Below are 12,284 nucleotides of genomic sequence, written 5' to 3'. Positions count from 1 at the left end.
CTTCAGAGGAGGTAAAACAAAGAAGCGTCTGCATTAAAGTTATATATACAAGAACGCTGTTTATTTGCTTTATGTCTAATGTGGAAAAAGTGTAGGGCTGCAAGTATTAAGAGCCACTGGCACTCCTGCCTGCTCTCAAACAATTTACATGCTGCCTAAGTTCAACCATATCTTTTTGGAGATAATTTTGATTTAAAAAAACCCTAACAAATTGGCTCAAATATCTCCCCAGACAGTTGTTCCTAATCGCTTCCCCTCTGAATTCATCAGCCCACCAGTTAGATGTCCTTCCTTGAGAGAAACACTCCCGCAAACCTTTGATCTGGCTGGGATTATGAACCACCTGCCTGAAAAAGTCAGCAGATGTATTCAGCATGCTTGGGCCATATTGAGGAATGGTCCCTGCATGAGGTATTTCAAGACAAAAATAAGCCCATTTATAAAATGCATTTTGCCTTCTAAAAGGGAAAAATACCACACCCAAAGGGGAGACTTTTCAAAGGCAACGAACTCCCAGGGACCTTCAACGGGGAATCTGGCCTCCCACCACCCTGGTGCCCTGGACACTTTGTCTAAACATCTTCATGAAACAGCACACAAATTCCTAAAGAAACATCTTGCAAAGGCAGACCAAGAATTGAGAATTAAAGCATCCCTACCTAGAGCTCCATGTGAATAAAATCCATGAAGAAGCAACTTCCCAGAAGAGGTGTATAATACAACTAGGCCTGATTTCCTGTCAAAGTCATCTGTTCCCAGGGGCTAAATTTTACTCACCTTACAGACGCGTCAACAGGATTTTAGACAGAAGCAGAATTTAGTTCTCTGTGGAGAACAAGTACTTTGTTTCTTTTTGTCTCTATTTTTTTTATATACACACACACACACGGCTCATTTGATGTATGCAGCTGAAAAATTACAAGGGTAAAAAAAAGTAATGCAGTGTTTCAAATGCTATTTCAAAGCAGAAAACAGAGCTCACATTACTCAATTTACTTTTAGTTTTATTTAAATAGTTCATAAAATCAAATTACATCATCACAACAAACATTTAAAAAAATAAATGTCCCATTCCAGTACTTTGGAACATATAGCTGAAATGAAAAATTATCTCCTGTAGTAAGAATCGCGAATTTATATACCAAATCATTTAACCCTTAGGATTCCAAAATACATTTCTATATACAAGAGCATTAGTAATACTCTAAATTTCCACAAGTTTAGGACATTTCATAGGTCTAGAGAGTTATCAAACTAGTTTTATTCATCCAAAATTTAGATATTTTTAAAATCAAGATGTTAGAGGAACATTACACGACCCAACACAAAAATAAAGTGTAGTTTTTAAACAATATCTTAAGATGACATTTAATTCAAATTCTTCCCTGCAATAATTTCAGCTCAAACCACTAACTTCAAAAACAAGTGAAACTGACTGAAAACAAAGAGAGTTTTCTAAAATGTTTCCCCAAAGTTTAGTGCTATTTTTTTTTAAAAAGCAGCATTAGGAAGACGTGCTAATTTAGCTTCTTGATTATGAAAATGGAAAGACTTGGAAAGCATCAATAAAAAAATATGCACAAGATAAACATTAAACAGAACATATGAGTATTATGATTGGCATTGCAATTTCTAATTAAAATAACACCTTTAGTGCTCAATGAAACAGAAGTACATGATGCCTATTAGCTTCAGCTGACATATCCTTAGAGGAAAGAGAGGAAAGGAAGGTCATTTTGGCATGCAGTGCATTAGATACCATTTTTGTCTCTACTACGAAATCAGATGGCGAAGCAGGAAAACAAACACACAGAAAATTGAAAGCAGTCAAATGTTCACCATTAGCAAGTGGCTAATTATACAAAAGGGAACGTTAATTAAAAAAGCAGAAGGATTCTAGAACAGAAGAACTATGGCTGATAAGCAAACAGTGGACATGTGATCTTGAGCAACAGATTTTTTGGTATAAAAACAAAAGTATTCAAAGAAGGTAAAACAGAAACATCAGAACTAGACATTGCCCATCTAAGCTAAAACAGAAGAAGCTAGCTCAAAACATACTCTCTAGATTACATTACAAACTAAAAGTCCAAAAGTAGGATAACATTGACATATAGTGTCTTTGTGAACTGAAGAGTACGACATTATATACATGGAAACTCAGAAAATGTCTGCATTTACAATTGGTACATACACACATTATAAAAGGGCCAGACCCTGCAAAAAAAACCCTCATGTACATAACATCAGTCACTTGAGGAGTCCACTGGAGTCAAGCACTGGAAAGGAAATACTCAGCCAGGAGATCACTTCCCGTGGTTTGGAATTACTCCCATGAAGTACCTTTTTCACATGCCGAGAGCCTGCAGGATCAGGCCCAAACTGTTAAATAATAAAATATACATAATCTTGCTCTCTTATTATTTCATACATATTTAACATAGAGTTATAACAAAAAATAGATTTTAAAATTCTTAAAAATTTGGATTTTAAAAGCACAGTCCTCTACCACAAACCATATTAATACATTCTGGAAATACAGCCCATTTTGAATACGTACACATGGCACTATAAAATGGATCTGAGACTGAGTGGGTGGATTATCTAAACTGAATTCCCAGGGATGGCGCTCCGCAACTGGCACTTGCCGCTCACAGCATCTTTCAGCGTGCCCAATTCGTATGCGTTATGTGTTTAGAGAATACGCATTACAGGTGAAATGAAGGCATTTTCAAGCACATGTCCTGACAACATTAGACCAAAACCTTTCATCAATTATTTTCCTACTGTTGGAAATTTCATTAAACCTCCCAAGACTTTTTTTGGGGAAAAAGCCCAGACTAGTTTTTCAAAAAATACATTTTTGAAATACCCAAGTTTAAAATTTGGCACTATCAACAAGGGGGGGGGGGGGGGGAGTAATACTTTGAAAACTTCTCGTCCAACCCTCTATTCTCGTCCAGAGTTTCTTTGAACTGGAAGCAGATGCTAAACTCTTATCTTCCAACTTTTGTTTTTGAAGTAACAGTACTACTATTACTAAGCACAGTAATATTAGGCATTTAAAATTATCACCAGAAGGGGTGGAGGAGGGAAGATGTAGAAAAGAGCCCTAATATACTTTGCGTTTCATCCTGAAAGAACATTAATACATCCTTATTCTCTGAATATGTAACTGCAGTTTCTATTCTGCGGCAGGCTTCTGCAAGAAGCTGTGCATCCTCAATTCCCTCCGACAGAAAACAGGACCAGAGTCCTCCACACCTTGCAAGATCAGGTGCTTCCAGGCAGGTCTACAATGACAAGAAGTCTTTTGCTGGTATGACTGAGACCAGTTCCTTCAATTAACCCATATCAGCCAAAGGTCTTTTTGTCACTATAGCAGAGTTTACCACCAGGACTTCTGTTGGCATAACTACGGCAACCGCGGGTGTTTTCTTTCACCCTCCTCACTAATGAAACATAACCCTGGGATTCCCAGTATTAGAAGGCTGCCTTGGCGGTTGTCCCAGAATAGATACTGCAGTTTGTCGTCACTTTGTTATTCCTTTGACAATCTGGCAACTATGTATGAACAATGTCAAAGAAAACATTTTATATAAAAGAGATCACTACGATTCTTCAAAGATGTAACGGCTTTACAAACAAGCTCCGAACATTTTGAGAGTGTTGCCTCTACTAGGAAATCTAAAGGAAAAATTGAGGAAGACGTTCCCCCCTTCACTGTTTATACTTGTTTTGGCTTTTTTAAAACAGGACCAAAGTTAAGGCCGTTTGGGAACTGGCTCTGTGCAGCAGGAGAGGCCCTGACTAAGCCTGGAAAAAAGTAAGAGGCATGCCTTTTGGTGATAGCTTCAGATTCTTTTATTACTGGGCTATAGGAAGTCGTTTTAAGCCAGTGTTAGTTGGAGAAACAAAAGGCCTTAGCATAACAAAAAGCTGCTGCTGCTTTGGGAAAGTAATTCTGTGACACGTAAATAACAAGAATATAATTTACTTGCCTTTTAGGTGGAAGTGGTATTAGTTGATTTTTTTTTTTTTTTTTTTTTTTTTACTGGACAGAGAGCCTTGATGCACATTTAGAAAGGAGTCAACTATATGAAAGCCAATTAAAAATCACGGAAGTTATCTTCATAATTCTGTCATGCAAATCATTGTTAAATATCTGTAAGTCTCAGTGGGTCAGTGAGGTTATGAGATTTTGAGAAAGATGCTATTTTCCTCTGGGAGAGAAATAAATTACGTAATTGACTGTTTCACCAAGTTGGAAAGAAAATTAACCCTTGAGAGCAAATTAGACAGTCGTTTCAATTTTAGACTGAAAACAAAACCAAGTGTCAGCAATTTTGTTTCTGTCACTGAAATGTTACAGCCCCCAAACCTATGATCTCCTCATCCCATTCCCAAATGGGGGTTAACGGTTTACTATTCTAGCTTTAGTAAATATAATCTCAGACAGTTGATAGCAAAAGAAACATGGCTGGACTTTTCCCCATTTGTCATTTGCCCTTTGAAGTTTATTGCCCACATTCTGCACTCTCTGAAAGTTGGCTAATGACAGAAGCAGTCTTACAAATTCAACTTACACTGTCCTTGTGAATCGAGCACTCAGGTTTCCCATGCCATTTATGAGTATACTTAAATTTATGCACATGCAACAAACTAGGAGAGCGTGATAAATAAAAATCAGAGAACAGTCATATTCTAGGCTGTCAGCTCAAGTAAAATGACAGGGCATAAACAGAGGAGAGGAATAAAGAAGTTCCAGTTGAATGCGAGTGCTGTAAACCACATAAATATAGCAGCCTCTAACTACCGATTCATAAGATTTTAGGGCACTGATTAAAGCTTTATTCTTTCTATTATCCCCAAACGGAGGCACTCTAAATATGTTTGTGCGCTAGACTGTTTATCATCCTGACTGTCAGTTAATGCTTTACAAAGATTTCAGCAACATAATAGGAACCATTTGCACAAGCAGCACTCGCTGTACATTTGACTAATACATAAAAATTTTCTGTCTTCTTGTAATAACTGTGCAACACACGGGGCATTTAACAACTACTTCAGCACATTCCTTGCAAGCAACCAGGTGGCCACAGGGAATAAGAACTACAGAGATGTTTCTATCCATACAGATTTTACAGAGCTTTTCCTCCTGTAAACGTCTTAACTTGTCTTCCACACTAAGATCTAAGGAAAAAGGGAAATGAACAGAATGAGTTAGCATACTTCATAACGGCAGCTGATCTGAAGGCTCTCTGCCCTATAAAACAATGTGTTTTGATACAATAGAGCTAGATCTTCCCCCACCACATAGGAGGCAGCAAACTAAGAGGCAATTTAGCAACTCCTCACCAACACTGCCTCCCAACACCCGTTGCGTCTCCCAGAGCTGTGCAAGCAGGAGTCAGCTCTCCAGACATGCTGCTCTAGAATATCCGGAGGCCAGGAAGTGCATAATTCACTCTCAAAAAAAGTCACTGACTTCCCACTGGTAACTGCCCTCAAACTTTTGTTATTGTGGACGATGCAAGAGGCAGTTCTCAGCACAGGAGAGAGCCGACTGAATGTGCTGTGCACAAGAAAAAGGCCGAATTAAAATTCAGAAAACAAAAGAGGACAGTTTTGAAGACACGAATACTATCACACCTGCCTGCCAGAAATATACATAGATAAGTGATGGCAGGTGTTGACTGAAATATTGATTCAAATATATTTTTTAAGAAAAGAATCCCATGAAAACAAATTATTTTAACATGGTAAGTAGGCACTTCTGAGCACCAGAGTATTAATCAAAAGTCATACTGCAGAACAAACCAATCTCATGTTAATTCAGTTCTATACCATCCAACTGACCTGCACCTTACTTGACAAAAAAAAAATAGCGTCTTTCTAAAGTGCTGCTACCACATATGGAAAGAATGCCCCATAATCACCCATAAATATAATGCATTAACAATCCTTTGTACCCTTTTTAAAACTCCGCTTTTCCATGACATGCTGGTATGCTGAGGTCATTGCATATCAGGTCAACCAGAAGTGCGCCTCTTCTGTTTCTCTGTATGTATCTGCAGTCTTGTTTTAGACTATAAAAACTCTTTGGAGTAGGGGTTTTTCTTTTCATTACAACTGCAGAGTAGCCATCACAGAATCCTGAATATGGTTTTGCTTTACATGTACTACCATAAAAAAAACAACACCTCCTGCCTCTCGCAAGCCAGGAAGCAACATGTTCTTATACGACAGAAAAAGAAGCAATGGTCTCAAGTTGCAGCATGTGAAGTTTAGGTTGGATATTAGGAAAAACTCTTGCTAGGAGAGTGGTGAAGTACTGGAATGGGTTACCTAGAAAGGTGGTGGGATCTCTATCCCCGGAGGTTTTTAAAACCTGACTCGACAAAGCCTTGGCTGGGATGGATCTAGTTGGGGCTGGTCCTGCTTTGAGCAGGGGGTTGGACTAGATGTGACCCTCCTGAGGTCCCTTCCAACCCTCATTTTCTATGATTCAATATAACCCATTAAAAAAAGCTTTATAATGGAAAGATCAGAGGAAACAAAAGTTTCTTTTTATTTCATTGTGCGTTTACAATGGACATTTGACAGTACTTTGCGTAGTCCGTTTCCTGGCACAGTTTATTCCATGGCTTCTTCTGTGTAGTCATTTCACCCTTTGCTAAGAGAGAATTATTTAGCCACAGAAAGGTAATAATGTTTTTTGGGTGGTGGGAGGAGACTGGGGGAAAACACAACACCACAAAAGTTGGCAGGGCAACTCAGGATCTGGGGATAAAAGTTGAGACTACTTTTAAACAAAAGTTTTGGAAGTGGTTAGATTTCAAATAGACAATGCTTTCAAAGACTCAGAACTGCAGACTCAAAACCTCTCTAAATTATTGCAGCACCAGAGTTGTGTGCCTATTTTGTAGTGTAAAGCAGAAGATGTTTGTGAGTTTCAGTGTTTTAAAATATTCTCTCAACAGTGTTTTAAGTGATCTGCATACATTACTACTCTATTAAATTCTCTCAAAATTACATGTATTATATGCCTGTTCTTTCTGGAAAGCAAGACAGAGATTAACAGTAGCAACAGTAATACACCAATAGGATTTTTTTTTTTTTATTCTGTACTGAGCAGTTTTCATAAATGTTTTGCCATTTAAAATGTTCACCTTTAATCAGTGGGTTCTCACTGGATCCTTCTTGTGCATTTGCTCTCTGAGCATTTATTAAATCTGCAACCAAAACCTCAATAGAGCTATAGTTTTCTCCAGATGTCTGCAGTTTCTTCTCTATAATGTTCTTAATCTCAGACAAATTGAAACCCATACTCATTGCATTCTGTACCAAGTGACTCTGTAAAAATTCATCTGCAACGAAAGTTGAAGGAGAAAACAATTTAACAAAGAGCAAATTGGCAGTACTGGACAGTATTCACCGGAGAGTAATTTTCAGTTAAAGCAGTTACCCAAACATTAGTAAAATTCAAACTTTGACTAGTAACCACCCAGCTAACCATGTGGAAGACAAAACATGACACAAGTAGGCCTCAGAGATCTGCTTTACTATTAACTCTTCCTTCAGCCCTTCTGACTGATATTACAGATTAACCAGAGATGACTCAAGTCAATCAACCTTCCTTTTTCCAAGAAAACTGTTGCTTCAAACAACATATTTCTACACTTAAAGACAAGTTATTGCGTGACCCTTCATAAATCCCCAAGCACAGATTAATGGTGAATTTATTCTCTTTCATTTTAGATTATATAAAAACCACCTATGTGCAGCCCAAGTAACATCCTGATTATTTAAAAACTGAAAAACAAAATGGAGTACAACCAAGAATACTGTGGTCCTATCTGCTTCAGGCCTCAATCTTCTCACATAAACAAATGATTTCAGGAAATTATTTTCAGCCATTATGTTTCTCTTCTCTCCCTCAATGGAAACTTCTGTATAGCTTTACTAGCAGTGCAGCTGCTATTTCCCCTTGTTCTGAATAAATGTAGGAGTCATCCAATTCCTCTTTCCTTGATGAGGCTGCTTACAGAGCCAAGCTCTCTCTCAAATGTCAATGTACTTTGGAAGCCTGAACTTGTAAAGTAATTTAAAGTTTAAAGTGCCATAAGATTATTATCAATGACAGAGAGCTTTCCTCATTGCATAGCTCCCTGAGCAGCTGTAAAATAGTCTACTGTTTTCTCAACTTTTTGTTGTTTTGTAAGAAACAGTGCTAGAACATCTAATACAGGAATGAGGCAATTAGACTCTTATTCAAGCCCCCCCCCCAAAATAAGCCAAAATTTGAATTTGGGAAGAAACCCAATGAAATTCATTTCAATATTCCTCCTATTGTATTAGCATTAACTATTGTGTGCCTACTGGCTACAGAAGTGTGCAAAACAGAACTATGCATCAGATTACTGTCTGTTCTTCTTTTATTTTTCTGTATTTAGCCAATAGCCCAATACCAGCTTCCTTCCCCAGGGAAGTAAAAACTCACTCACTCTTCCTCCTTCCCCGCTCCCCTTGCTGCTTTTTTTTTTTTTTTTTTTTTTTAAACAGTAAGGTTCTCTGATCAGTCACCATGTGCCATCTCTATTACTGAATTGTTTGAAAAAAAAAACGGTAGCAAGACTATCTTTTACTTGCATCATGTATTTGAGCCACAACAATAAAACCACTGAGGAACGCATAAAATAACATATGATTTTATTTAGAAAAAACAATACCTTCTGTAAGTGATGTCTTTTCAGCGGCTTCTATCTAAAAGAGAAAGATAAACACAGAGGAGAGCATTTCAAGAAAGGAATTTCAAGGGAGTTAAAATACATGAAAAGGGTGGTGGTTTGTTCATGGTGCTAAACAGGGCTGCGGACCTACGATTCATTGCAGATTCAGCAGGGATCAGCGTTGTCATTATTCATCCTTCACGTGACTTTGCAAACAATTCCATCTCTACCTCACAGTAAACCGTACGTACATGATCTTTACTCTACAATCAAGGCATTGCTAAAATAATAATCTGTTCAAAGACCACTTCCACAGTTCCCAATATTGAGAGGAAACACAAGTTTTAGGTTACACTTAAATATCAGTAACGCCCATTTCAAACAGCTCCCAGCTGCAAAACAGCTAATTTTTTTTGGAATGCAATATATTATTTAATTGGCAAGTGCAATCCTATACATGATAAAGGTAGATACCATCTGTGCGCCCCAGTCTAACCATACTGTCAAGATTTCAACGCAGACAGGCCCTCAGGGACTTAGCACTCCAAGACTAAATATTCTGTTATGCAACTGAAATACAACCGAATCACTTACTTTTTGTGTTGATTATGGCAGTTATGTGAAAATTGCTTTCGGTCACTAGATTTCACAGACATTAGAAACCTAGAAGGGACCTCACAAGATCACTGGGTCCAGCCCCCCTGCCCAAAGGGCAGGAAGTCACCTAGGGTCAGATCACCCCAGCAAGATAACTACTTTCTGTATTCACAAGATAAAAAGCAACTTCACAGAGATTGTAGAAATACACTCTGCTCTGTAGTTAACATTTGAAAAACTATTTCTCCATCAAAATCACTAAAAAAAAAGTAGCTGGTGAAAAAAGACAACTTACTGTGGAATCCCTCCGTGTATGTGTTAAGTGAACATTATTTACAAATTCTTGCCCCTTCTCTTCCAGCAGATATCTGCATCTATTTTCAAACAGAATTTTAGTTGCAAAAAAACCTTACGCAAGCAGAAAAATAGCTGAACGCATACACATTTCAAAAGGTTTTGTATAAGTCTATGGTGCAAGCAGTGCTGCTGCTCTTGAAGTCCTCTCTCAAAGAAGTGAATAGCCAAGAGTTTAAATAGTCATTTAAATATTTTTAAAACATTGCAAGCATAAAGAAGTTAGCCTCTTCAGCAATGCATTTTTGATAGTCTTAGGGCCAGAAACCAAAAATACATATATGTTTCAGTCACAACAGGCAGCAATTGATTTTATTATACAAGCTGTGAAGAATTAAATCAAGCTTCTATTCTTTTAACCAGTCAGTAAGTAACAACTTGGTCAGATAAAGATATTCCTTACCTTTTTTTTTTGTTTGTTTGTTTTTAAATACCTTCAAAACCAGCTCAAGCCTCTGGGTATAGTTCATCCCTACCAGAAGACAGAGACAGAATACTGAGTGGTCTTCATAATTATTTCTGGGTCCTGATTTTTTAGCTGACTTTTTTTTTTTTTTTTTTTAAAGAGTTCAGGAGGAAAGCCGTACAACGCTGAGATCTTGAAATGGTAGCACTGAACTTGGTATGTAAAGAAAATCTGTGTGAAAGACCATGCTAACTTTGAAATGAAAGGGTCTGATCTGGCATAAAAAGACAACGAAGAACAGATGAAGAATGAAAAGATCAACAAACACCAGCTGTACCTCCCACCACTCTTACAAGTGGTGTCTAAACATTAACTTGTAGCGTTTGGAGAACATTAACAATGAAGACTGTGCAAGTCTGCCAGTTTGTTTTTACACTCTCCAGCAACAGTCTCATCCCATTCGACAGCTAACTTTCCAACCGAGCGGACTGTCAGGAGGAGTGAACTGACACAAATGCATGAGAATGGACTCCAAATCCTAGCATCCTATAGTGGATATAAAATATCAGCAAAGGCACATTTTGCTTGTGATGATCTTTATCAAGAGGCATTTCCTCTTGGTAAAAAACCTCTCTCAGCACTTTCAATATTCATGCCATCTGCTTAATGAACCAGTGAACCTTCCTGCAAAATGGGTTCTGCCTCAACAGGTTGCTTGTTACCAGATGAGTTTTCTGTTTGGTATCTTTATCAGTTCTGCATGCCAGGGGCACCCTGTCCCAGTCTAGACAAAGAAGGTGAACAATCCAGTGGTTAATCTGCCTATTCTGAGCCAGAAATGGGAGGAGAATACTGCAATATTATTCCAAGGCCAAAAAAACCAGGAGCGAAATCATAACAAGATATTTCCAAGTAGAAAAGTTCAGGCTGAGCTGACTCCTCAGATTCCATTCTAGATCCAGGACCAAAGAATAATAAAGAAACAAAACACTGAAAAGGCCAAATAAATTCCCACATTGCAACTGTCTCCCCAGAATACCATCTGATTACTAGAAACATATTTGTAGGCATAGGCATAACACTGTCATTTCAAGGATTGTAGAAGTTCCTTCAATTTGCCCAAACTTGTCGAACTTCCCACTTTAAAGAAAAACTTTAAAGAAAAACCTGAGTCGCTCCAGAGTCTGGAGGGCTAACCATTGCTTACTTACAGCTTTCTGCTTGTTACCAAGGTTGCCAGAGATCTAAATTAAGTCCTAAGAGACCTCCCAAACAAACAGCAGGACCAAGCCTACACAAGATCTTGACCCTTCTTTAAAGATGATCCAGTCCCCTTGAAGTCACCTCTTCCTTGGCAAGATGAAAGCCACAGTGTTGTGCTGTGTGTGAACAATCCTGGCAGCACATGCACTTCCCCTGGAGTCCTGCCTGGGACAGCCGGCTGTGCTCTTCACACAACTGATGTTTAGCATGTGAGATTTCTCAAGGCCTCCTCCCATCTTACTGCAAAAGCAGCTTGCACACTGGACTATTCTAGTTTTGCTTTTTGTTGAGACTGCTCCGGACCAACATTTAAGCAGAAATATTCTTGGGCATCCCCCATCCTGCACAGGCAGGATGCTTATCCTCCTGGAAACACAAACGAGTGAACTCTGAAAGCCAAAGACAGGTTCAGTAAGACCCAAATGACTTGAATTAGTCAGCAGGAAGAAGCTATACCCAGGTACCTGGTCAGAAAAAGCTGGTAAGAGAAGTAAATTCTATCTTTTTTGGACTAACTGGCGAACAGTTTTAAAGTGCCCAACTTGAGACACTTTAAAGGAGCTGGAGATCCAGAAAGGAAACAAAACATACTAGTATCCCCCTTTGAGGTAAAGTGTTTGTTAACCAAAACTGAAGACATCCAAAACCGTGATTCACTTTTGAAAAACAAGCACGATGGGTGCCTGCACATGACCTGGGAGGTGGCTACGACACCCTGCATTTACCACGCTCCAGCCAGCCTCTGCGTCTTGCGCACCAGTGTCTCCGAAATGGCGAGAGAGGCGCTTCATCCGACGAACTTTAGATAAAGCGCCCCCACTGCCATTTTGAAGCACAGGGACACTGATACACAAGATGGTCTGGGCACTTTAATTAGCTCTGAAAGCTGCTCTAATTAAAGTGACCCCCCTCCATACCAAGAGCACATGTAA

General features: G+C 38.6%; 1 protein-coding gene across 2 annotated transcripts in view; it reads right to left on the bottom strand.

The window, feature by feature from the left end:
- Positions 1–987: 987 nt before the first annotated feature.
- The window catches only part of XIAP (X-linked inhibitor of apoptosis), a 37,464-nt gene continuing 26,167 nt past the window's right edge, over positions 988–12,284 (bottom strand). For both annotated transcript variants that reach the window (XM_090060155.1, XM_090060156.1), the window contains 4 exons: positions 9,625–9,703; positions 8,733–8,766; positions 7,173–7,370; positions 988–5,193 (listed from right to left, as the gene is read on the bottom strand). In XM_090060155.1, coding sequence (XP_089916281.1) covers positions 5,000–5,193; positions 7,173–7,370; positions 8,733–8,766; positions 9,625–9,703 — 505 coding nt within the window. In that variant the 3' untranslated portion in view covers positions 988–4,999. The remainder of the gene's footprint in view (positions 5,194–7,172; positions 7,371–8,732; positions 8,767–9,624; positions 9,704–12,284) is intronic.

The sequence above is a fragment of the Crocodylus siamensis genome, chromosome 8 (genome assembly GCF_052110815.1).
Source record: "Crocodylus siamensis isolate JL-2025a chromosome 8, ASM5211081v1, whole genome shotgun sequence".
Classification (NCBI taxonomy): domain Eukaryota; kingdom Metazoa; phylum Chordata; order Crocodylia; family Crocodylidae; genus Crocodylus; species Crocodylus siamensis.
Note: the sequence above shows the minus strand (reverse complement) of the source record. Positions and strands in the feature narration are given on the sequence as shown.